The 26,456-nt window shown below is 44.7% G+C and overlaps 1 protein-coding gene across 3 annotated transcripts in view; it reads left to right on the top strand.

Annotated features, from left to right (window-relative positions):
* Positions 1-26,456, top strand: part of DOCK1 (dedicator of cytokinesis 1) — a 505,440-nt gene that overhangs the window by 70,899 nt on the left and 408,085 nt on the right. For 2 of the 3 annotated variants that reach the window (XM_044748741.2, XM_070481015.1), the window contains exons 6-13: positions 170-318; positions 4,724-4,859; positions 5,853-6,010; positions 7,151-7,232; positions 7,644-7,779; positions 14,361-14,433; positions 17,506-17,648; positions 23,648-23,773. In XM_044748741.2, coding sequence (XP_044604676.1) covers positions 170-318; positions 4,724-4,859; positions 5,853-6,010; positions 7,151-7,232; positions 7,644-7,779; positions 14,361-14,433; positions 17,506-17,648; positions 23,648-23,773 — 1,003 coding nt within the window. The remainder of the gene's footprint in view (positions 1-169; positions 319-4,723; positions 4,860-5,852; positions 6,011-7,150; positions 7,233-7,643; positions 7,780-14,360; positions 14,434-17,505; positions 17,649-23,647; positions 23,774-26,456) is intronic. The other variant, XM_070481013.1, reaches the window with a different exon arrangement.

Raw genomic sequence — 26,456 nt, 5'->3', positions numbered from 1 at the left:
TAGGAACAAAATTCTGTATCATGTGTTGCAGTTTCATGCTAAAAACATCTTTTAATTTGACATTAATTGAAACCTATCTTATAAAGCATATACTGTACTTAGATTTGAAAAAAAACCCACAATACTATTTTATATCAAAAGCTTTACCGTTGGCCTTTCCCCCCCGTAGCAAGATAACAGGGAGATGTTTCGAAGTGTACGACACATGATCTACGACCTTATTGAATGGCGATCGCAAATTCTTTCTGGAACTCTGCCACAGGATGAACTCAAAGAACTGAAGAAGAAGGTGACTGCCAAAATTGATTATGGAAACAGGTTTGTTTATTTGAAAGATGATTTCATGCTTAAATTATCCAATATAATAACATCACCATAAGCCTTGCAGAGACTAAAATCATATTTTATCATAAAATAAAATTTCTACCTTCAAAATAATGGCATGGTTTTCTTTTTTAAAAGGATGAGGTATTTTTTATTGGATCCTGAAAATCAGGAGTTTCTCGAGTCATTGTTGAAACCTGTTCTTCAAGTGATGGAGTCAAGAAGTCAGGGCTAGGGTATCCTGTCATTTTCCGTCCTCTGGAGGGGACCCCACAATGATTCCCCCTGACAAGGAAATTTTACTTTCTGCTTACAGTGTTTGACTTTGAGTCCAGGCGTGGGGATACTTTGTGCAGAAACAAGTACCAGGTTTCTTTCTGTGGAATGCTAAGTTCCTAGAATTGGAAGGGATTTCAAAGGTCACCTTACAACTTGTCGCCAGCATAGCATGTCAGATTTGGCAACCCAAAATACAGCCAGCTAACTTTGAATTTCAGATGAGCAACAAATAATTGTTTTGCAAGTATGTCTCATGCAAAAGTTTCCATCTACAGGGACCTCCACCCAGTTCTGCTTGAATGCCTTTGGCAATGGTGTGCTCACTGCCTCATGGAGCTGCATGTTCTAGTGTTAGCAAGTGATTCTGATGCTGACAGGAAGTGAGGTTCAGTCATCCTAATTTTGCCAGGTTCTGTAGCCAGAATGAGGCCGTGCCCTTTCACGCTGAATAACTGTTGGGTTGTTCCGTATGTCAGAGCTGCAAGAAGCCTTAAAAATGATCTTGTCAACTGGTTCCCAAATGCTGGTGTCTCTCAGAACCACTTGGAGAGCTTTCAAAATACAGAATCCTGGGATCCAGTCCTTAAGATTCTGATTGCTGATGCTTGGAATGCTGGCTGGAAATCTCAGTTTTTAAAAATAGACTTGGGTCGTGATGGACAGCAAGCAGATTGGGAAACCCTTGGTTTAGTCCAACCCTCTCATTTTACACATTAGGATGTAAAGTTCAGAGAATAGGAGAGGTTTTCCATTTAGCTGAAGGGAGCCCTGGAAAAACTAAAGAAACTTTTTGTAAAATCAGAATTATACAGGGCTTACCCTGTGGCTGAGTGGTTAAAGTTCATGTGCTCCGCTTCAGCGGCCCAGGGTTTCGCCAGTTCGGATCCTGGGTGTGGACCTAGCACCGCTCATCAGACCATGCTGAGGTGGCATCCCACATAACACAACTAGAAGGACCTGCAACTAGTATATACAACTATGTACTGGGGGGCTTTGGGGAGAAGAAGAAGAAGAAAAAAAGAAAAGATTGGCAACAAAAAAAGAGAAAAGGTTGGCAACAGATGTTAGCTCAGGTGCCGATCTTTAAAAAACCCTCAGAATTGTAACATAATTTTGTTTTCTGGTAATTCATACTTCCAACTGTGAAAAGTTTCTGAAAGCAACATTATTAGTAAGATGTAGTGGTTGGATTAGAAAGGCTATAGGAGAAGGTTTTGGTTTTTTTCCCAGACAGGCAGACTTCTGGGTATAGGATATTAGATACTGTTGCAGTGAAACCCATTTCAAGACCACCTGCCTAAAAAAAACCAAACTTTTGGAGCTTTGATTTTATTTTCTATTGGAGTATCATATTTTGAACTTATGTTCAGAGACCACCTGGTTAATTTGGCCGTGGGAATCTACCAAAGGACATTACGTCACAGAACAATCTAGTTAAGAAAGGAAGTGTTTCCAAATGCAATTTACTACTTTGATAGGAAATGCAATCCTTAATCAGATGGTTTTTTGCCTGAGGAACTCAGGTCTACTTCATAATTTCTCTAATGTCCAATGCTCTGTGCATATCTTTCTAGTTCCTTCTTCAGAAAACAAAATAATACGAAATAAAATCAAAGTGTTGAAAGTTCAGTTTTAAGATGATTTCTGGGAGATATTTGAGAATGTGATTATGGTCATGGACCATCTCTCGAGAAAATCGCACATACATAATACACACACAGACAGTTTTGCATCTAGTTTCAGGGGGATTCCGCCCTGCTTTTGTCACAGGTGCTTCAGGCTTCCATGGAATTAATCTCTAATGGTGTTAGAGCCTCTTGCTCTGCCAAGATGCAGCTTCATGGCGGAAGCTCACGTTGCATTCAGAACCACCTGAGCACTGATTGCTGAGAACAGCGCGTAGAATGGTTGGCATGAAGAAGATCCATGACAGGCCACTTCCCGTGATGATTTGCCTGTGGCATTCTGGAAAGAGCATTGGCTCTGCCATGAGAGCCTTCTGGCCCAGAATCCAGGCTCTGGGCTCTTCTAGATGTGTCTTTGAGCTTAGGTGTCTTCATTTGTGAAACGGCTCTGATCATCTCTCCTGGCAGGACTGCGGTGAGGAGCACATTGCAGAATGTACAGCAAGTTGGCACATGGCCTGGGCCCCCGTTCCTCAGGGAGCCTGATTTTGTGTGGCCTGCAGGACCTTCTCGCCCAGTCATCCTAAAGCCAAGTGCTTTGTAGCTCTGCTTACACCAGCGCTGATCCCCTCTCCACCCTCGGTAGCATGGACTCCACCCACACCCACACTGACCCCACCCACACCAGCACTGACCCCGCCCACACCAGCACTGACCCCGCCCACACCAGCACTGACCCCGCCCACGCCAGCGCTGACCCCGCCCACACCAGCACTGACCCCCGCCCACACCAGCACTGACCCCGCCCACACCAGCGCTGACCCCGCCCACACCAGCACTGACCCCGCCCACACCAGCACTGACCCCGCCCACACCAACACTCACCCCACCCACACCAGCACTGACTCCTCCCAGGGGCAGGTTTCATGGCAGAGATAAGCAGTAATATTTGAGAGAGAGGGGCTTTATCTCATTAGTGAAACATGTTTCAAAGACGACTAATGAGAGTTTAAAAGATTTAAAAAAAATGTCTTTCTGTTCCTCTTGAGGCACCCACAACTATTGCAACTACCGAGGCTGTTTCCATGAAGAAGGAAAAACCTCTGTTTGTTTAAAAGACTGTTTAGCCTCATGCTGCTGAGAAGCCTAGTGGGTCCTGCTTCACCATCAGTGAATTTGCCCTGTAGATAGTAAAGGAAAAGATGAGATTTTTGTCATTGCCTTCCACACGGTACAGCGGTCCAGCGTAACTCTCAGAGCTAAACCTGTTTGACACATTATCAGACTTGCATCCAGCTTTAAGGTGTGTGACCTTCAGAGAAGTCAGCGATTAGTTTGTTTGGATGGAGTCTTTATTGCCCAGTCAGCTTTCCTCTTAAACTTGTAACTATTAAAGACATTCTCTAATTGAAATTTATTTTTCTTTCAAAAGACTCTTTCCTTTGTTGTGTGGTTAAAAAAAAAATTTCCTGCTTTTATAGGCTTGTTAATAGCAGGAAGAAAATCCCAAAGGCAACATATAAGGCCTCTGTGGTTAAGATCCTCATGTCTTATTAAAAAGAAAATTAGAACACAGCACCATAGCGCAACTCTTGGTTTCTTTCTGTAATTGCCTTTGTTTATTCTTTAAAGAAAAACCATGGTAAAAATCCTCTAACAATTTCTTTGGACTTTGGGGATTGGAGAGAATGTTGCCAAAAAATATTTCCAGATATAGACAGACAGATTTATTAGCCAGGTGCTGCTCCTGTTTTGAGTTGGCTACTACGTTTAGCCATCTGGCCCAAGTTGCTTAATGTTATTGTGGGTAACTTCCATATGTTTGCTGTTGAAACACAATAGAACATCTTTATCAAAACATCTGATGGGCTAATTTAGGGATTAGCACTGACTCTAGGTGGAAGGAAAGCTGTGTGGTGGAACCTACCAGAGACAGTGGTGAACAAAGACAGTGGTGGGTGTGCCTTTGCTCCAGCTTTTCCTCTCTCCTTCCTCTCCCCAAGCCAGTGATGATGTCACAACCACCAATCTATGTCTTTGGGAATATGAGTGTGTATGTGACTGCATATATATATAGATATATATATAGAGAGAGAGAGAGAGAGAGAGAATGCATATATATACACACGCTATATACACACACATGCACACACAAATATATATATATTTAATTCTCTAAAATATATTTAGCATGTGTGTCCATACTCTTCACAGGGTAATTAGTAACATATTTTATTTGGGCTTTGTAGATCTATAAAATTTCTCATTGTAAGACAAAGTCACTATTGGACTTTGGAAATTAATTTTTTTTTCAATTCCAAGGATAATGTTTTAAGTTATAAAAAAGTGACCTTTCAGAATTATGTTCCCTAATATTTGTGGGTGACCCCAACTTTCTGTGATGTTTTCATCAGCTCAGTTGCTGGGACTGAAGTTGTGTTATAGAGTTCAAAGCCCTTGGTTTGTGTCCATGAAGTTCTGAATTCTTGTTCTAGAATTCTTGATTTGGACTTGGTGGTGAGAGATGAAGATGGGAACATTTTGGATCCAGAACTAACTAGCACGATTAGTCTCTTCAGAGCTCATGAAATAGCTTCTAAACAGGTGGAGGAAAGATTACAGGAAGAAAAAGTAAGTTCAACTCTTTGTAATATGCCATTGACATTTGGAGTATATTTTCTCAGTAACAGTTTTCAACATTAGTAAAACATCAGTGAAGCCCAGAATTGCATAACAAGGACCTGAAAAGGCACGAGTACACAGCATATTTCATACAGTGATGGTTGGAATGGAGCTCAGTGTCCAAACGTGTTGTTGATAACCTGAAAGGATGTCATCCCTTCAGGGGGATGTGCACAGCGTTGTGCTTCAACTTAGGAGGCAGGCTCTTAGTGACATTGACTTTGTGTTCTCATCTCATGGGAAACAACACTTTATTCTGCATTTCCTCTTTGATAGGAGTAGGGGAGTGAGGTATTCTAAGCTCACTGGGGACAGGGAACACCTGTCTTATTGATCTTTTTCATTGTCTATGGCCTTTAATGGTATCTGGTAGATAGTAGATAATCAGAAATTAATTGATTGATTGATTGGCTCATCCATTCATTCAGCAAGTATTTTTTGAGCATCTACTGTGTGCCAGGAATGATGAATAAGACATAGATGAATAAATATAAATATTTATTTTATATTACGTATAAATATATGAAAATAATATATTTTATTATATATATAATTTAAAATAATATAAATAAATATAAATAAGTAAAAATAAAATCCTCAGGGGGTTTGATCTGTTGGTAGAACCAAAAATTGAACAAGTAACCACACATGTAATCACCTTTCTGATTCATTGATTGACACTTGAATGTCAGTGTCTCTGAAGAAAGCACAGTACAAACTGTTATGGGATTGGGACCATTGCACAGGGAGCTATTATTTTCAGTTGGGTGCATGCGTGTTTGAGGATGTGAAGTGGGGACAAGGAAGTGACTGCATGAATGGCTATGCTGTGTTATTGCCAACTAGTTGTGCACAGTTTTCTATTCTGTAGGGAATGTAAAAAGCGAGGGTTGGCGATTGAGTGTTGCTAATGTCAACTTTCTGCTTTGTTTCCACTTACAGTCTCAAAAGCAGAACATAGAGATTAACCGACAAGCTAAGTTTGCTGCCACCCCTTCTCTGGCCTTGTTTGTCAACCTCAAAAATGTGGTTTGTAAAATAGGAGAGGATGCTGAAGTGCTCATGTCTCTTTATGACCCTGTGGAATCCAAATTCATCAGGTCAGTGACAGTCCCTGGCTGCCGTCTCTCTTGGTTGGTCAGTGTTAGGAAAGTGGCATCAGGACCCCTAGAGTCTTGCTCTCACAGAGAGCTCCTGTGCTCTCTGGGACAGCGTGGTGTCAGCTGGCTGGGCTTTGGGCAGGGTCGGCTTTCTTGTGCCTGTGTGGATGTTTGATTGTAGAGTTTTACTCTTGTAAAGTCTTAAGGAGCTAGCAACCAAAGATTGAAGTAATCCTTTGTTACCTATGTTGTGTTCCTAGGATTCTATATTTCTGGACTCCCCAGATATCACTCTTCTCTTAATCTTGCCTTCTTGAACTTTTCTATAAATGTCGTTTCTGGACCTTTGACTGTTGTTATTTCTCCAACATGGTTGGCTAGAATACAGTGTCTAGAACAATGCCTGCTACATAAAGGCTCTCAATTAGTATTTGTTGAATGCAATATGGTAAATCCTGTCTCTGCCATTCTTGTCATTTTGATGTGGTCGTCTCTTTCCTGGTTCCTCTTTTGTCTCTAGTGTAACTTTCTCTTTGTCCAGATGGAAGGATTATGGTTTAAATTATGTATGTGTGTGTGTGTGTTTAAAATTCCAGTATCTACACTTGTGTTATTCAAAATTTAAAAGCTTAGTATATGATGGAAAACAGAATAAATGGGTGAATTTTACTCTCACTTCTGGAAGGGGATCATTTTTTCTTGATATTTTGTATTTTTAGGTCATAGTCGACTTGTCATAGGCTCTGAAATAAACTTGCAGTGTTTATTTTATGCTATAAATGAATGAATGGTGAATTTTATACTATAGTCATTCTAAATGAACAAATATGCTTTTAAAATAAAAAGCTTTGAAATACTATTTGAAAATAGTTCCATTGCAATTATAACCCTAGACTTCCAAAATTAAAACCTCTCAAGGATTTTGTACACGCATTCCTCGAATACTCCCTTGTAAGGGAAGTTACTTATCTTCTGTGCTAATGGAAGGGTGGCCTATTTGATGTTGTTGATATTTCTGAACTCATGTGGTTGGCTGTGTGGTGGACCTCCGTAGTATTATTTATAAGTCAATGTTGATGTTCATTTGGTACCCTGTTATATTTGGAAAGTTAACTGGCTTTTATTTCTTTGTTTTTCCAGTGAAAACTACCTGGTTCGCTGGTCAAGTTCAGGATTGCCCAAAGATATAGACAGATTACATAATTTGCGAGCTGTTTTTACTGTAAGTGCACTCGAAAAGCTTCCGTTGAGTCACTGCCCGTTCTAATGACTATTTGTAATGACCTCCTTCTGACTTCTCACCACACTAGATATGAGTCCTTGGATGCCTGTAATGCATGGCACTTTAGTAATAATGAAACGCCTTCCCGGAAATCTTCTGGGTCTCTAACTTCCCTTAAAATCCCCATGACGAAGATTTACTCCAGCACTTCTCTTAAACTTGTATCCTAAGTTCACTCAGCGTTAATTGACTGTCGTTATTCAGTTCCTTTTTGTCATGTGAATAACTTACTAAAATGCTAAAAACTGGCCCACGAAAAGAGTCTCAATCCATCTTTTTACTGTCTGTTTCAATTGAACCTGCACTGAGTAATGGTTCTCCAACATAACTTATGGAAATTAATATTTCTAGGACCTTGGAAGCAAAGACCTGAAAAGGGAGAAAATCAGTTTTGTTTGTCAGATCGTTCGAGTGGGTCGCATGGAGCTCAGGGACAACAACACGAGGAAGCTGACCTCGGGCCTGCGGCGGCCTTTCGGAGTGGCCGGTAATCCATTTCTCTCCTTTTTCTTAAGTTTCAAAATCATCCCATTCACCCTGAGTTGGAGCTGCTGCTGAGTATTGGCCAGTGGGCCGCTTTGATTTATAAGCTTATCTGTTGGAGAGAAAAAACATCTATTAGTTCTTTTCTCTGTGCTTTCAAGTCGACGTGCAGCTCAGGGTGCTTCAGTCCACAAGTTTCAGACGTAAATTATACATTTGGTTTTAAAGTGGATCGCATCTCCTGGGGGGAGAACCTGACCCACATTCTCAGCCTGGCGGGAAGCCAGTCGGTGGAGGTTGGCAGGGTTTCTGGACTTGGTGATTGATTGATGGAGGAGCGAATTTGCACAGAATGGTCAAAGTGATAAAGAGGAAGAAGGAGAAGGAGCCGTGAAGAGGACATGGTTATCTCAAAATAGGTGCTTTTTATCCTCCATATTTGTGTTGTTGTTTTGGCAACAGCACAAGAAAAGTGAGAGATTAGTTAACTCTGTTCAGGAGAGATAAAAGTGTCCCCACCAAGTTCTAATTAATTTACTTCTTTCAATGTCGCTCTCGTTTTTCACAATTTGGGAAGTGATTTTCTCTCACTATGGGATGTTGCATTGGAGTTTCATCACGTGGACCTTATTTATTCTTGTCCTTTTTGTGGTCCTTTAGCACTTACAGGATTATGGGTGTGGGAAAAGTTCTTCGTTTCTGATGTGTAGCTGGATTTCTCGTGTGAACAGCAATGGGAGACATTCTTTGCCTTGGCGCCTGGGAAACTCAGGGCTTAGTTTTTGTTTGTTTGCCTCTTCTAAATTGATTTTACTTTTAGAGCAGTTTTAGCTTCAAGCAAAACTGAGCAGAAAGTACAGAGATTTCAGAGTTCCCATGTACCCCCTGTTCCCACACACACAGCCTCACCCATCAACATCCCCCACCAGAGTGGTATGTTTGTTACAATTCATGAACCTATGTTGGCACATCGTAATCACCCAAAGTCCATGGTTTACAGTAGCGTTCACTCTGGGTGTTGTACATCCTCTGGGTTTTGACAAATGTATAATGACACGTGTCCATCATTATAGTATCATCAGAGTTTTCACTGCTCTAAAAGTCTTCTATTCTCTGCCTGGATTATTTTTGAAAAACATATAAAATCATTTAAGTTAATGATTCGCTACTTCATAAGGATTAAATAATAACAATGATATAGGCATTAATGAGAAAGAGGTGGGGCCGGCCCGGTGGCACAGTGGTTAAGTTCACACATTCTGCTCAGCTGCCTGGGGTTCGCCACTTTGGATCCCGGGTGTGGCCCTATGCACTGCTTGTCAAGCCATGCTGTGGCAGGTGTCCCACATATAAAGTAGAGGAAGATGGGCACAGATGTTAGCTCAGGGCCAGTCTTCCCCAGCAAAAAAGAGGAGGATCGGTGGCAGATGTTAGCTCAGGGATAATCTTCCTCAAAAAAAAAAAAGAAAGAGGCACATTAATTCACTTTACTTCCATTTACCAACAGGGCTATATTTATGGAGTTCCACTGAATTTTCTATTTGTGAGTGAAATTTTGAAGGTGACATTGCCTTTCTGAGTCCCCACACCCCTGGGCTCTGGAAATCCTTTCACATTTTCATCACTTAGTACCTGAATATTTACTTTAAAATTGTGCCTCTATTTTTCAGGACCTGTAGCATCATTTTTCTTTGTTTCTGAGGAAGATTCACCCTGAGCTAACATCTGTACCAGTCCTCCTCTGTTTTGTAGGTAGGTTGCTGCCACAGCATGGCAGCCAACGAGTGGTATAGGTCTGTCCCCGGCTGCCAAAGCGGAGAGTGCCGAACTTAACCAGCAGGCCACTGGGGCTGGCCCCCAGAACCTGTAACATCTTTTATATGTAATCTGATATTATAGTTGAAATACCTGTAAATTTTAGGGAATTCTTTTTTCTCTTTCCCGCCTCTATGATAGCTTTAATGAGATACTGTATTTGCACCTGAGGTGTATTAAGCTTCCCTTTACGTGACCAGAGCAATCTTTGACAGTGTATGCAAGTTGGGCCTCTTTCCAACACTGATGATGCTGTTGATTCTCTGGTTATTAGATCGCCAACAGAGTGAGAAGTTTGTATGAGTGCACAGTTATATTTCTTAAACAACGATGACATCCAGACCAGAGGCTAACATTTTCTTCTCCTTTTGATTAAAATGGGGATTTTTCTCAGCTTTCACAGGTTGACTTTTGAGGCTCCAGGAAGGCCTGGGGAGGAGGGGTGGAGAGGTTGATGGTTACAGATCTGGCTGATACCACAGTGGTGTCTCATCATTGGCAGCGTGCTCCTTCCTCTCGGTGGAGTGTGGAGTTAGGCGACCTTTGGGAAGCAGACCAGAGCCTCCCAGCGCTGGAGTTCTCTGTGGATTACTGACTCCCGGGTTCTTCTCTGGGGACCGGCAGGGAGCCCTGACACAGTTCCCTGTTTTTGGAGGCCCCACCTGTGTCATGTCGGTAGTGGTACTTGGGCCTCTGCTTGGGTCCCTGGCCACAAGGCTGCCATTGTCTGGTCTGCAGACTTCTGCTGACCGTGTGGATGGACCCCGTGGGTTTCTGTTTTCTTCTGTCTGGACTCGTGTGTGTGGCTGCTCCCCTCTGCTCCTCTCTGGTTGGAGCCTTCTCCCAGCTTTGTGGCTGCAAGAACCTGTGTGAAGGGCTTCAGAGACACCTGGGAGGCACTTTTTCCTTTTGTTGGAAAATATCAGATGTGTCACTGTTCGAGTAGGTTTCCAGGTCTGGGGGATGTCCCTCTGCTCCCCTCCAGTGCAGCGACAGCCAAGCTATTGTTGGTTACTTGTCTCCACTCCCCACGTGGTGATGTCCTGTTCATCCCCGGGTGCCAAGCACCGAGTGGGGCGAGGGCTGAGGGGACAAGTGCTCTCTCAGCTTCCACTTCTTTCTGGAGGGGCCAGCTTTCCTCGAGCTGTGTGGATGGTGTGTTTCTGTAAATTATAAGTAAGGATCTGAGCATTCTGCTTATATATATGTTCCAGCTTCCTACTGATGTCTCTGCTCTGACACGGGGGAGTATGTTTCATCATGTGATTTGGCCATGTAAATTTTTGGCACAAAAGGCAAATATTTTAATGCATTGGTTCTTAACCCTAACTGTGCATGAGAACAGCCTGGAGCTGTTAAAGCATATTGTTGCCCAGGCCCCTCTTGAGCCAGTTCAATCAGAATCTCCGCTTTAACCAGCATCCCCTGTGAGCCTCTGTGGGCAGTGCAGTGACTGGCCGGGTGCTGCCATCCGACTGCCTCGCCTCCCTCGATACACGGTGGCATCAGCCTGGGGCCTCCTTTCATAGTACCCGCTTCTAACCACTTAGGACCTCCTCCGACCTCACGTTCTCTTTCTGGTTAAGAAGGGACACTTCTCCGCCTCACAAAGTCAGTCAACTTTCTGGTAACCATATTCTGTTCATTTGTCTGCAACGCCAATTTCCATGTACGAATTTAAGTTTGAAGCTTTATCCAGGATAACTTCTGCACGTTGTGTCGACAGAGCCCAGTTCCTTAAATTGAGCAAAGTGTTCAGGCACCTGTGAGCCTATGGTTCTCAGTCTTCTATTGGAAATACTAGGTGACATTTTTTTTTTTCCTTTTCCATGATGTAAAAGTGATATAAAATTGTAAAAATCATTGAAAAGAAAGAAAAGCGTAATTAAAACGTAAGTTATTCATAATTCTGTGCAGCTGGGGCTGTGCCTCATGATATTCTGGTGTATTTCTATGTTTTTTCTCTGTGTGTGGTATATAATTTGAAAACAAGATCAGATCATACTGTGTCCTTTTTCTTTTTATTCTTTTTTTTGGGTTCATTTATTTATTTACTTTTTTTGTCTCTTTAGTCTCTTTTTTTAAAGCATCAGAACCATTTTTAAGTGTACAATTCAGTAGTGTTAAGTATATTCACTCTGCATATTTTGTACTTTTTATCTTTTAAAAAACTTTATATTATGAGCATTTCATTTTATTAAAGGTTATTCAAAAATTGGAGTTTTTGCTGGCTGCAATCTGTGGCTGCTCATTCTTTCAGCAACCCCTCATTTTGGGGCTTTGAGGGTGTTTCCAGCTTTGTGGTATAGTAGGTATGCAGAGGACATCCTGGAACTCCGGTCTTTGCGCCCGTCTTACTGTGCAGGGTGAATTGCTGAATGGAAGGGCGTGTGTGTCTTGGCCGCCTCGATGCTTGTGCCCAGTTGCTGTGAGCAAGCTGTGGTCCCCGAGCCTGCCTGGCCCCTCTCCTCTGCAGCGTGTTTCTCATCGCCTGCCTCCCTGCTTTCCTGCTTTTGTTGTCCCTGATCCTCCATCACGATCGTCCTGACGCCCCCTTCCTTCTCCTACCCCCTGCATTCTGGTGTCATGTGATGCCATCTGTTTGCTGGGCCTTTCATGCCCTCTTCCGTCATATGATGGTGACTACATATGGCTGGACTCTTGGCTTTTTTTTTGGTGAGGAAGATTGGCCCTGAGCTAACATCTGTTGCCAGTCTTCCTCCTCCCTGCCAAAGCCCCAGCACGTAGTTGTATATCCTAGTTGCAAATCATTCTAGTTCTTCTATGTGGGATGCCACTACAGCATGGCCTGATGAGCATGTGTAGGTCTGTGCCCAGGATCCAAACCAGTGAACCCTGGGCTGCTACCAAAGTGGAGCATGTGAACTTAACCACTCGGCCGTAGGGCCAGCCGTGAGAACTCTTGGCTTTCTTAAGACTTAAGACAGACCCTTATACCTGAATGTAGAGACCCTGGGCTGTCAGTTTGGGGCCGATTCTCCCTGCAGTCCTTCATTTCTTCCTTTAGTGACAGGGACCTTTTGAGGCCCTAAGTCTCAGCTGCAGCAAGAGTTTCCTCGGCACGGCCTGTGTGCCAGGAAACTGGGAGGGAAAGTCCTTGGGAACGTATGTGATGACCGTGGTTTCAGGGCATCCTCCTCTGACGCTTGGGGTGGGCAGGCCTGAGGGGCGTCACTTCCGGGAAGTAGCAGGACCAAGGCTGCTTTCAGCTTACTGGTGCTCACACTGAGGTTGCACTGCTTGCTCACATGCTGCCTTCCTGCAAGTGGTTACTGGGCTCCTCGCGTGTTCCAGCACGGGAGGCTGGGCTTCTGGCGGGGGAGTTGGATGATCAGGGACACTCATAGTCAGCTGGTGGGAGGAGTCCCATGACAGAGAGGAGAGGTCTGTGGACACCTAGGCAGGCCTCCCACTGCAGACTCGGGTGCAGGGGTGGTCTCCAGGTTCAGACTCAGCGTGTTCTGGCCCACAGCCGGTTGTGTGGACTGATGCAGTAGTAACTGCAGGCTGACTGGACTTTGGCTGTAAAATGAGCTCTATTTGATGGTTCTGAACTGCTGGTAAAACTGTGGGCTTGGGTATTATGAGCATCTTAGCAATAGGTGGATGCCGTGATCTAGTGCTAATCAGTCACCCGAGAATGTTTGAAGCTGGAACAGTCTTCTAGCGGGTGGAGATCGGAGTCCAGGCCATTCGTCTTCTGAGCAGCCACAACTTGATGTTCCAATTTATTTGCGCTTCTTTGACCTGTACCTGTGAGCATTCGTAGGCTCTTTGCTCTGTGGGTAGTACTGGTTCAGCAGAGTGTGGGTGGGTGTTTTCCCTCAGGACACACTGTGTACACTCTGTGGGCTCCATCAAACCAACCAGGAGGTTGGGAATGCTTCTCTTCTGGTCCTATAGACCTCTCCCCTTTATTTTGGGTTGGGAGGGTGGAAGAAATGGAAGTTGTCCCCATTTTCAATGTGTGATTATAGTCATCAGGGAAGGGATTGTGCCAAAGAAGATAAACGAGTTGTGTTGCTCCTTTCTCTTTAGTTAAGTGTGGAGGTTGAGTGACGATAGAGAAAGTGTCCAGTGCCAGCTAGGGCTGATCTTGGGGTTTCTCGCTGTGTAGGTCAGAGCTTGGGTATCAGAGGCTTTCTAGCTCTCTGACCTGGGGCCAGTTCATTCGTTTGTGTCTTTGAGCCTCAGTTTCCTCAGCTGTACTGTAGGTGATTGTGAGGATTAGCTGTGAAGTGTCCTTTGAAACAGTGTCCACATTGTAGCTGCTTTATAGTTGGTTTATTATCAGGGGGACGCAGCAACTTGGGTGAGGCTCCAGAGCACTGCTGTCCAGTATGGTCCCCCCGCCGCCTGTGGTGATTTAAATGTAAATGAATGAAATCTAAGTAGAAATTCAGGTCCTCCATCACACCTGCCACGTTTTAGGTGTTCCTTGTCATCGCACATTTTGTCATCACACCAAGTTCTCTAGCACAGTGCGGCCCTAGAGTGGCAACTGGATAATAGGCAAAGGAATTTGCTAAATAAACAGCACCCTGTCGTTGGACCCCCAACCCCATTTGGGTGGACATTTTTGGTAACTTAGTCTTTCAAACATGGAAATACTTTAATCTTGACTATAAAAAAATTCCACCATACAGTTTATGCTGTTGTTTGTGAGAAGACATTCTGATGTTCTTTGTTTGTTTGTTTTCTGTGATTATAGCATAGAAGCAAAACAATCTGTTCTTTTCTTGTCCCTAGTGATGGATGTAACAGATATAATAAATGGAAAAGTAGATGACGAAGATAAACAGCATTTCATTCCCTTCCAGCCGTAAGTATGGAGCAAAGTACTTAACCACATATAATAAGGAAAATGTATGTTTGGAATAATCATCTTCATAATTAAGTTTGGAAATTCAGAACAAATGGGGATTGATTATTTTATAATAATGAAAAATCTGTTTAGTCATTGCTATAGCACATGGACTTTTTTGTAGCCATAAGAATCCTGGGTTCAAATTTGTTTATGGTCTTGGAAGTAGAAGATTTTGCATCTGATCCCTGAATTGCCTTATCGTGTAGGACACGCGGAACTACTCTGAGCGTGAATGTTTCTTTACATAATTGATTTATTCTAGTAGCGGTTCACATCTTCAAAATACGATACTTTCAGATTCATCGCAGGAGGTTGCTGGTTTTAAAATAGAAAACCAAACAAAATAATGATGAATTCTTTTGTAAAGTGAGAGATCATGCTTTAAAGCAAATAATCACGCTGCTGATTTTTCTGCCTTGGTTGTTGCTTAGAGTGGACTGTGTCTGTGCTCGCCATTTTGAGGATTTGTCGAGTCTGACCTGAAGCCTGTAGAGAGGTGTGGGAAGCTTGAAAGCACTTGCAGGAGATTTGTTAAATTGATTCTCTGATTTGAAGGTAGATCCCATGGAAGAGGTTGAAAGAATTGGTCTTATTTCCCTGGAGATTAAAGCAAGAGGGTACCGAGATAATGGTCTGTGGCCACTTCCAGGGCTTTTCTGCACCTCAGACAAAGGTGGAGAGAAAGAAAGAGGAATCAGAGTGTTTTAGGTTAATCGTAAGAGACAGCTTCCTCCTGGAGGTGTGAAATCTTAGAAGAGTAAATGATAAAGGCGAGTTAGAATGACCTGTCACAGTGTCCTGCGTGTTCTGTCTTTTCTCCTCATTTCTATTATGACTTAAGTGGTTTCTCGCTTGAAACAAATTTCAGGGTAGTAACCCTCCACTGTTTCCAGGTGTTGGCTGAGGGTTTGTAGGGGCTGGTGATACCCACTGGGAGGCTGACGGAGTCCTGTCTTGCGGGGACAGGAGATGTGAGGCTGGCTTCCCTTTGCACCATGTATCTTTGCATGACGGACCAGCCCACTCAGTTCTGGGCTTGAGAACCAGTTGTTCAAGATGAGAATAGAGTGGTTTTCTTTACAGACAGGTGATCTTGTCAGATAGCATCCCGAAGCATCACTCAGTAGAAAATTTTGCAATCTTTTTGACACGAGAATACCAGAAAACCCTGCCTTATGAGCTTGAAGTCGGGGTCCAGTTATATGTATCTCACCACGCACAAGTGGAGGCAGGGGTCTTCTGTGGCTTTAATGCTTTTAGATTTACTCTTCTGTCCAGTATGGTAACCACTAGCCACATGTGGCTATTTAAATTAATGAAAATTAGATAAAATTAGAAATTTACTTCCTCCATCAGAGTAGTTCCATTTCAATTGTTCAGTACCGTGCATGGCTAGTGGCTGCTATATTGGTCAACGCAGATAGAGAACATCTTCATCATTGCAGAACTTTCCATGGGATGGTGCTCCTGTGGGAGTTCAGTTCTGCAGAATCTGGAAGTTTCCTCAGTAAACAAGGGGAACATCATCTTTGAACATGGACAGATATTGAGGTGATAAATAAAATACACTGTAATAAAATGATAATATTAAGTTGCTTCTTTTGCCCATGAGAAATAATGCAGCCCAGTGCTGTTTTGAATGCTATTTTATATATTAGACCTCAGAGGTTTTTGATACCCAGTGTATTACTGAGTTGAAATTACCTGTTGCCTGCTCCTGTCTTCTGGGAAGAGTCTAAGATTAAAAAAAACGTGGGTTAGTTAGTGTTTGAAAAGTTAGAGGGGTTATTAGTTTTAGATGCACTAATCTAAATTTCACTGGGATGTATTATGAGCTACTTGAGACGGCATGTTGGCACCATCTTTTTGCTTTTTAGTGAAATGTCCACTTTAAAAAATATTATTACATGTTTTTAACTCATTGTAATTTGTGACTCATTGCCGCATTAAAGGAAGACTAAATATACAGATTAATATTTGCAGCGTTAGAAAGAAAAGAGTAGCATGATATTAATACCAAATAAGCAATGAAACCAGTTCTTTGGGAAATGCCATGCTAATGAAACCATTTTTTGCTCCATTAAAACTGATTTATGATATCACGAGCTAAGTTTTACGGAAGGAAGCACAGTGTACATTTCTCTCTCTCTTTGTCTTTTTTAACCTGGTGAGGTAAATTCAAATAGTCCTTGATTCTCTTGAGTAATGTAGGCTCAAGCGATGAATAACACTGTCCTTGTTTCTAGGAATGATTTTAAACATTTCGTACATGACGTATATTTTCTTGCTCCTTGTATATTGTGCTTTGCTGTGCTACCTGGTATATTTCTTTGCACATGTTGCCTGTTTGTATTTATTCTCTTGGTCCTAGTGCAGCTTTATTAAAAGCTCTTGATCCATGGGCCCCCCAAACGTGGATGGTTTACATTCATAATTGTGTCACAGTTTCACTTTTTAGACACAGTAGTTGTGCTCTCCAAAGACCATGGTATTCTTTTCACATTTAAGTATTTTAGGCTATGGTGAGTACAAAGTCTTATGAAATAGAGTGGTAGCCACCCTAGCTTCCCAAGCAATTAGGTGGGAGGGATCTTTTTTTTTGGTCTTGATTTTGCTTTTCCCTTCAAACCACCTACTCCTTGACCTATGCTATGGTCAGGAATTATTAAAATGGAAGAAATGGCATAAAGATTCCTTGTGATTAAATGCCATCCAACCATGTTACCTTCAGATAAGTTTCCTTTTTTATTGTCTAGTAGAAATGGAGTGGAGGCCTGGTGCACATTTATTTCCTGGGGATAGGATCAACCTCGTTTGCTTTACTTCTCTTGTGTGGTTCAGCATTTTCCTGATCAATGCTCTTCCCTGTCTCTCTTGTCACCTATTCCGTCCTTTGTCGTGCGTTGACTCATGATGACTCTCTCTCGCACTCGGTGACGATGATCTCTTGTGTTCCCTTGTTACCGTGACCTCTGGGTCTCTGTGCCCCTTTGTCTCCTGTGGTCTTGGTCGTCCCGTGCCCTCCAGGCTCGCGTTGGACGACGCCATTCGACACAAGCCGCTGAACATGTCATCCCGTTTTTCACCCAGGGTGGCAGGGGAGAATGACTTCCTTCAGACTGTTATAAACAAAGTCATTGCTGCCAAAGAGGTCAACCACAAGGGCCAGGGTATGTATTCTATTGATTTGTTTCTATAAATGTCCATTTACATGAATTTGGGACAGTGCTGTGTGGTTTGATGATAATGATGATGCAGAAGATGAGGATGATGATGTAATGGTGATGATGAAGGTGATGATGATGGTGATGACGGTGATGTATGGTGATGATGATGATGAAGATGATGATGTAATGGTGATGATGAAGGTGATGATGATGGTGATGACGGTGATGTATGGTGATGATGATGATGAAGATGATGATGTAATGGTGATGGTGATGATGATGGTGATGGTGATGAGGGGGAGGAGGAGAAGGAGAATGATGATGATAACAATGCTAATGGTGCTATTGTTGCTGCGACTGATAATGATGATGATGATGGCAGTGTTGGAAATGATGTGTACTTTTTGTCCCTGATGTAGAGCTTATGAGAATTTTCTTGCTGATCACCTTTGTAAGCATTGAGGGGGATGAGAGGGGAAGACTGAGTGGGATACAGTTAAATGTTTGCAAGGAGCCCAGAGTTGATGAGACTGGAAGTAACTCATTTGTTTGCCTTCCTCAGTCTTCTCCAGCCATCTCCTCTCATCCTAACCAGTTTTAAAAACTCTTAAATGACTTCACAAGAGAACACAGTAACTGTCCACTGGCTGTTATTTCACATTTCACCTTGCTGTTTAAAGAAACGTGGAGACATTAGACATAACCCACCTCCCATGTGCTCTTCTCTGGTTTTTCCTCGCTCATGTCATGCACTAATCACTGCCACATTGGTTTCTGGGACCCCTTTTCCTGTCCCCCTGGGAGAGTGGCTTCATTTTGCAGACTGACTCCCCTTCAGTTTTGTAATGGAAGAGATTTCTCCTCCCCCACTCTCCGTCTCGCACTCATCATTTTTAATCCCATGCTGACAACTTTCCCAGCAACTGACCTTCTGTGGGCAGAGGCAATGAATCAGTCATCTCGGGGGCTGGTGACAGTTGGCTCTTGGGCTGGCCAGGAGGGCTGCCAGTAAACAACTGTTTGCTGAGGCCCCGCCTCCAGCCCCAGGGCAAGTCACCTTCAGAACTTCTCCTTTCTAAGGCTGCTTTAAGCACCCCTGGGAAATTCTCTTCTCAGTCCTTGATTAGATGCAGACAGCATAAACTCAGCAGAGCTTAGGTGAATAGACCTGGTTCACTGTCTAGTTACCTTGTGTCACCAGACTTTTAAGAAACAATTATCTAGATTGATTTCCCGTTGTTCTAAAGGAGAGTGTGAATTGAGTCTGAAGAATGCTCTGGAGTATTAAGGGACCTTTGGCTTTCTTTTGGTGTGACTGCCTGCCAGACAACTGCAAAATGAAAACCCCAACCCAAAATGGTAATGAAACGTGGCCTCTGTAGACAGAGCAATTTTAAGCTGACCCAGGACCCATCTTCTCATAAATTAACAGCCCTCCCAATTTGCACTTTAATTGAAAACCACGGGGAGGTCCAATTAAAGCTGTTTCGATTGGAGCCCTTCTCAGGCTGGAGCGCCAGGCCCCAGGCCCCTGGCTCCCGTTGGATCTCATTCTCTTGCAGAGTCATCAGAATTTTGATAAACTTTTATTGCAGAGTCACACAGGAAAGGTGGAGGTTGGTGTCAGGCCTGCAGGAAATTACTGAGAATGAGGATCCACGGCCTGCCTCTGTCAGTCTCACTGGTATTGTGGGCAAAATCTGTGTCACCAGAGGCAGGGGGGCTCATGCCCAGGGAGCCCAATTCCTTGAACTCCAGGGGAAGGAGGAGTGTGTTCAGGTCATTGTGAGAACCGAGAGACAGGAACTCTGCTTTTTCAAGGGGACCACATGTGCCTTCCTGGACGGAGATGCCCTTGGGCAATGTCACTGTGTTGATTTTCATGGAAGTGAACGCTGCTCCAGGGCTCGCTCTGGGGCCTGTTTCAGGGCATTCCAGGGAGACCTGGGGGAGCTGGCCCCAGTGAGCGCAGCACAGAATTAGCTGCTGTGTTGGCGGGGTTTTTCCCAACGTTGCTCCATGTTTTCATCAGTAGTGACCTGGGCTTCCCCTGATGCTGGCTTTCCATCAAGTCACTGTCCAGAGTGCAGGGCAGGGGAGGGGCGTGGGGGATGTCCGTCCTCATAAAGAACCAGGCGTTTCCCACTGTCTGTTCATACTCACGGCCAGTCTTGCCCGAGCTCGTCTCTAGCCTTTGGCCCATTTTACACTGACACCAGACTTGTCACAATTGACAACATCTTTTGTATTTAGCCCAAATGATTCTGAACCCTGAACCCAGAGGTGCTGGGTGTTTTGTGGGGACCGTGAATCCTCAAACAGCCCTGAATCTGCTCCTGTTGTTGGAGAAATGACGGATGCTAATTCCTTTTGTTTTCGGTTATTCTGGTTAAGCAAAAGTCCACCTAAAACGTGCTTTTTCTTTGAAAATTGGCCTCATTTTCTCCCGTGAGGAAAGTGTTTTAAACCCAATGTAATCAGGAAAATTTACTTTCTGTGTTTAAGTTGTGTTATAACAAATTGACTTGTGTGGCTAAGTTCCTAGTTTATGAACTAAGATAGTTGAGCAGGCTGGCGTTTTGAGAAGGAAAAGCCGTTTGAAAGACAGGATTTTAGAATGGTGGTGTTAAATGTTTCTTTATCTTCAGCCTCTATAAAGAATTTCCTCACCACACCCTGCAAGTCTTTGAGAAGTGTCTTCAAGTTAGAGTGATTCTGGAGACCTTCATTCCTTTGGGAGGTTTTGGGACTCGCGCTCCTAAGATCTGAGAAATGCTTAGCTGCGTCCTGCTGTCCCCAGCAGGGACCAGGTCTGCGTCAACTGCAGTGGTAATTCCCCCTGCACTGCTGTGAGTGTCCCTTTTACTAGGTTTGCCCTACTGGAGGACGAGCCAGGGGTTAGTGCCCAGCCCTTCAAGGGGCCATCTGCTCACCTGTCCTGCAGGTCTGGAGCTGCACCAGCCTGTGGTGCTTTTGGGTAAATTAGAAGAAGGGGACCTGTCCTCTGGGTGAGTGGGGAGATGCAGTCAGTGCCAGGGCACAGGGCATGATGAACAGAAGGTGGGCTGGGTTTAGCTCCCACTGGCCTTTTTTTTGCTACTTGCCTTGTGCAGTGCACATCCTGAGCAATGATACATGTGCCCCTGTTTGGGTACCACCACCTGAAGTCTCTTTAGAGACCTCGTTTTATTGGTTCTTCTTCTCTTCCATTTCTTCAAATGCTCCCTATCATGATCGGGAATTCTATACCTTGAAAAGAAAGAAAAAGGGAAAACTGTAGAAGGAAAGAAAAGAAAAGGAAACCAAAAAAAAAAAAAAATCCTGCCTTGAATAATACATCTGTCTCTGTATACTGATTCTCTTTCTATCCTACTTCTCATTTCTCAGTAGAGATGCTTATGCCTGCTGAGAATCTCTCTGATCTTCATCTTCTGTCCTTCTTTGTCCTTCTCCCACCAGTGCTTGCCCCACCGCTTACACCAGGGGTGCTCTAACTGAGGTCTTCGGGGGCACCCTGGTGGCCCCGTGCCTCAGACACTCCCCATCCTTGGGCGGCTGCATTTTGTGCCATCAGTCACATGGACGACGCCCCCTCCTGGTTTTCCCTGTTTCCTCTGGCCTCTGATTTCTGTGTCCCCTGCGGGCTTTCCCTGGGAGAATGCCCAGTGTCGGGAATTCTCCTGTACACAGGGGACCCTTTTCTTTCTCTCCCCACACTGTGCTCTTGCCCTTCAGGACATCTCCCTGCGATGCAGGGTTTCCTGGCTTAGGGAATGGAACACCCGGCACCTGCTATTGGTCATGCCCACAACTGTCACCATCTCTGAGAACTGCCCCTCCTTCCACCCCTCCTTCTCAAGTTCTGCTTGGACCTCCACACTGGGCACTCCACTGCCACCCCCTGTGGAGCTGAAGTCCCGCCAGTGTCTGCCTGGGTTCCTGCAGTGCTTTCTCCACTAGGATCCTCACTTCGCTCTCATCTCCCACCTACCCCGTCCCACACAGCCCCCAGAGCACTGGCAGGTCAGACTCTGGTACTCGCTCTCCCTCGGGGCCTCCCCACCATCCTTCAGATGGACCGCAGTCCCACCATCCTTCAGAGGGACCACAGTCCCACCATCCTTCAGAGGGACCACAGTCCCACCATCCTTCAGAGGGACCACAGTCCCACCATCCTTCAGATGGACCACAGTCCCAGACACATCTCATACCTGTTCCCCTGCATCTCGGGACTCCAGCTACCAGGGTGGGCACAGGCCTGGAATCCCCTCGCTTACCATGGGCCCATTCCTCAGATTTCAGTGCAATGTCCCTTCCTTTGGGGGGCCTCTGTGACACTCAGAATTGCAGCCCTGGGATACACTCTCCACATGCGGTGGCCTTGTTCTTTCGAAAGCTCTTGGTAGTTGCATATTTCACCGAGAGAGAAGTTTAGTGTTTAGCTCATGGAATGGAAGCTAAGCCCCTGGTGGGGATGTAACGAGCGTTCACTCTGTGTCTGCAGTGCCCAGCACGTGACTGGCACACAGCAGGTGCTCATTAGATACTCTGAATAAAGTAGAGGGACTGTCTAGATGTCAGGAGGAAAGGGGGTTTCACCAGCTGGCAAAGAGTAAAATGTCATTGGTGACTGTGGCCTTTCTTGACCACAAGTCGTGTAAATCTTTGCAGAGGACAACGATGTTTCCAGGCCAGCTGCTGGAAGACGGGGAGCTAGAGGCTGAGGGTGTGCGGTGTGGGGTTTGATCACGCAGAGGCAGCCTCCGACGGCGTTCCTTGTGTGGACCCTTCGGATGCTTTCTACTTCCACTTAGAATGCAGGTTGTTTGTGGATAGGGTCTGGTCTGTGGTTTTCCCATTTGTCTTTGACTGAGTGTGGGGTGCTGAGCTAAACAGTGATGAATGGCTGGCCCCTGCTCCCTGGAAGGATGCATCTGGAGGAGGAATAGCTGGACAGACAGACAGACACACACACACGCACACGATAGTAGTGTAAGTGAGGACAGGTACCTTTATATTCTGATGAGCATGTGGGGTCCCACAGAGCTTAGTGAGTGGGGAGCAAGCAGGCCAGTCCCCTGAGGTCTCAGGGATGGAGACCCTGATGTGCCAGCTGACAGTGACAACCTCCCTTCCCACCTGGGAGAAAGGCACCATCCTTGAAAACGGCTGAGAAAGCCAAGCAATTGCTGTGTGTCCTGCCTTTGATTTTGATAAAAGTGTCACCTTTTTTCCCTCTTATTGTTACCTCCCGTTTGATTGCCGCTCAGGAGTGTTTTATACAAAATGCGATTCTCCATCAGCTTTGCAGAGGGAGAGCACAGCACACTCTCTCAGCTCACAGGCATTATCAAGTTCACAGCGCTCTGTCTAGGGCATCCTTTGCATTTTGCTTAGAGGGTTTGAAAATCTTCCTTCTTCCCCTTGGAGGAAAGGGCCGAGTGACAACCAGAGCATTTGTTCCTCCTTGGCTGTGACATTGTGAATCAGGGACCAGGCTGCCCCAGCCCAGTGCTCTGCTGCTCAGCTTTTGGAGAGCGTGGATGCTGCTTAGCAATTTGAAACTTTCATGGGTTGGTGAAGCCGTGAATTTACCTTCTGATTCCTCCTCTGCTGTCACCCTTCTTGGGAGAATGGAAAATGATGGCCTTCACAATCCACTCCCAGAAAAATGCTACCTTCTGGCTTATCTTAAATGTATATCAACTCAAAAGAGTCATTGGTCCTGGGCAGATGTGGCGCACAGCTGCTGTTCACGTGCAGCTGCCTGTCCGATAGGCGCCTCCTGCACAGAATTGTATCCCAGGTGATAGACACAGGTAACTCCCGGGTACCAGGCACCTTTTTCCTAGTTCCTTTCTCTTTCTTTCTCATACGCCCACATATCTTAACACGTTGAATTGAGAATTAAAAGTTGCTCATTCATTGAAATATGTTTCGTGAAATCTTCTTTTAAAAATGTACGAGATAAAACGTGACTCATGCAGCCGTTGTTTTTCTAGGTTTGTGGGTAACATTGAAACTACTTCCTGGAGATATCCATCAAATTAGAAAAGAGTTTCCTCATTTAGTGGATAGGACCACAGCAGTGGCTCGGAAAACGGGATTTCCAGAGATAATCATGCCTGGTAAGAGCTAATTTCTTCAGTGCTTCTGAGCGTAGTGTGGCTGGAGCCGGTGTCTGGGGAGTTTATGCAGCCGGTCATGAAGAACGACGTGTGGACGGTGACTTGCAGGAGCCCTGGTGGGCGGAGGGTTGAGTGTGTGGGAGGTGACATGTAGACCCCAGTGTGGTTATGGATCATTCCTGCTGGCAGGGGCTGTGGCCGCAGTGAGAGCTGACCACTGGGTTCAGGCTGAGGGGAGGTGGTTTCTCTTGGTTATGATAACCTGGGAAGGCTGGTGGGGAGCCATTCCTGGCAATGCCATAATAGGAACAAGAGGGTGAGACAAGCATTGGCCAGGAGCTGAGCCCTGAGGACTTAAGGTGGGTTCTGTCAGCAGCTGGGGTCGATGTCAGCATGACCCTGAGCAAACCCTCGACTGTCCCATACTCCGCTGTTGCCCTTAATCAGGATGCCTGGTGGTTGTCTTTTGCCCCAGTGGTTAGTTAACATTCCCTGTTCACCGGCTGGAAGGACTGAGTGCCTTTGGTTGGGTAATTCTTACCAATATGATAAAGTCCGGCAGGGGACCATTTTGAGAGTTGTGCAGAATTCACTTTTAGGCTCCACTGGATGGGTTGATTATGATGGTTGGTTCACTCTAGGACCAACGCAACTCCTTTATGATGACAACATGGGTTCACAATGATGCTCCTTGTGTGTATCCCTTATGATCCTGTAACAGCATTTGAATCATCCAGAACATGTTCACAGTTAAGGGAGCACAATTTAGGTAAACATCCCCGGTTAGGTTCCAGGCTTTGAATAATGGCCCTGTGGTAGGTCGTGGGTTAAATATCTGTTCACCACAGTGGTGCACAGCCTCGAATCCCATCCTTGGCCCCATAAGTGAGAATGCCGGACCTGGAGTCCAGTGGCTTCCTTTGAGTCTCACCTCTGGGCCTCCCTGGCTGTGTGGCCTTGTGCAAGTTACCTGCCCTCTCTTAGCTGTGGTTTCCTCATGTGCAGGATGAGAATAATAATAATTCCTACCTATAGGGCTGGTTGGAGTTAGAATGTTTTAGGATATAAGTATCAGAAAGCACAAGGCCAACTCAAATGGCCAAACCCTGAGGATGTTTATCAGCTCCCGCGACTAAGGAGAAGAGGCAGAGTGAGCTTCTGAGTCATCCTGGACCACTGGCTCTGGCTGTCCCACGCTCCCTCTGTTGAGGTGTCTCCTTTGCATATTGACTTCATCCTCTGGGACAGGCCCTGCTGCTATCATCTTCTTCCCAAACTCCAGTGTCCTGAAGAAGATGGCATGCTTTCTACCCAGTGTTTCCAAACAAGGAGCCTGAGCATCATCCCGACCGGACTGCTCAGGTCCCCTCTGGACCCTGAAGAGCGAGAGGCTGGGGTGGTGGAATATGCACATTGGCCCCCTGGACCTCTGGGTGGGTCAGCTCCTCTCAACTGCAAGGATTGTGTGAGGGAAATGTGGACACCCTTCACATCTGGATAGACATCTGATCAGAGGAAAGATGGAGGACCAGAGGGCAAATATTTACATCTGGGACTTGCTTAGTTCGTATTATTTATCATACTAGCCCAATAATGGATTTTAAGCTTATTAAACCGATAATAGGATTGCATGTTAAGATTAATCTCTGATATTTACATAATACTTTTCAGTTTCCAAATAACATTCAGTCATCTGATTTGATCCTCATGGAATGAATCTTGGGAAGCCTGTTAATATTTATTCTTTATATTTGTGGGATACTTTTTGGTTTGCAGAGAATGCTCTATTAGTAATCTAGCTTGATCCAATAAAGGGATCTTGGAAACCTGCAAATTGGTGTTGAACTAATTCCCTCAAGATTAAGCTACAGCCTGAAGTCACATGGCTAATGAGCAGAGGAAGTGGGGCCAAAACACCCTGTGTTTGGCGATTCCCCGCAGCCTCCTCTTCCAGGGCTCTGCTGTATATTCACAGGGAGAGGTGTCCACTCAGTGCGCACGCTGTCACAGTTATTACTTTTTTATTTTAAGGCAGTTTAGGGACATGTTCTTTCTGCTCCCTCTATCTTTCAGGGCTGTTGTGGATCATTGTGTAATCCGTCTGGTAAATCGATAGGAAAGACATCTCAAATTGGTTAGACTGAATCATAGCGGCTTACCTGTGAAGGAGGAATGTGGCCTTCAGCACGTTATGAAACTATGGGATATCTACAGCTTGTATGATTCAAGTCTGTATGCAGCAAATTAATTTAGGCTTCTTAGTGGATGTGTTTGCATTTAGATTTGAAATGCAAATTTATAGATTAGGAGGATGTCATTGACATCAGGCGTTTATCTTGAGTGGCCTGAGGATGTCCTCATGTTCATCGGAAAACCTGGGAAATTTCTAGCTCACACTGGGTCGTGTTTCCCTCATAATTGATAGACTTAAAAAGTATGTCTAAACTTCTAAAATCATCTTATAATAGGTTCATGGGGAAGCCATACACAGTTGACCGTTGTTCTGGTGGGTTCTTTGTGCTAAGTCGGAGGCGAGGGATCCGGTTGTGAGATTCTACCCTGAGTGAGTCACCCAAGTTCTGTGTGGCTGTCATCACTGACAGGCTGTGGGCACCACGTCTTACCCTTGGGGGAGAGATGGCATGGAGCGTTTTCACTCAGACCCCTGGCCTTTAGCCCGTGT

This window comes from Equus asinus, chromosome 2, assembly GCF_041296235.1.
Source record: "Equus asinus isolate D_3611 breed Donkey chromosome 2, EquAss-T2T_v2, whole genome shotgun sequence".
NCBI lineage: Eukaryota > Metazoa > Chordata > Mammalia > Perissodactyla > Equidae > Equus > Equus asinus.
This window is presented reverse-complemented; position numbering and strand designations above follow the sequence as displayed.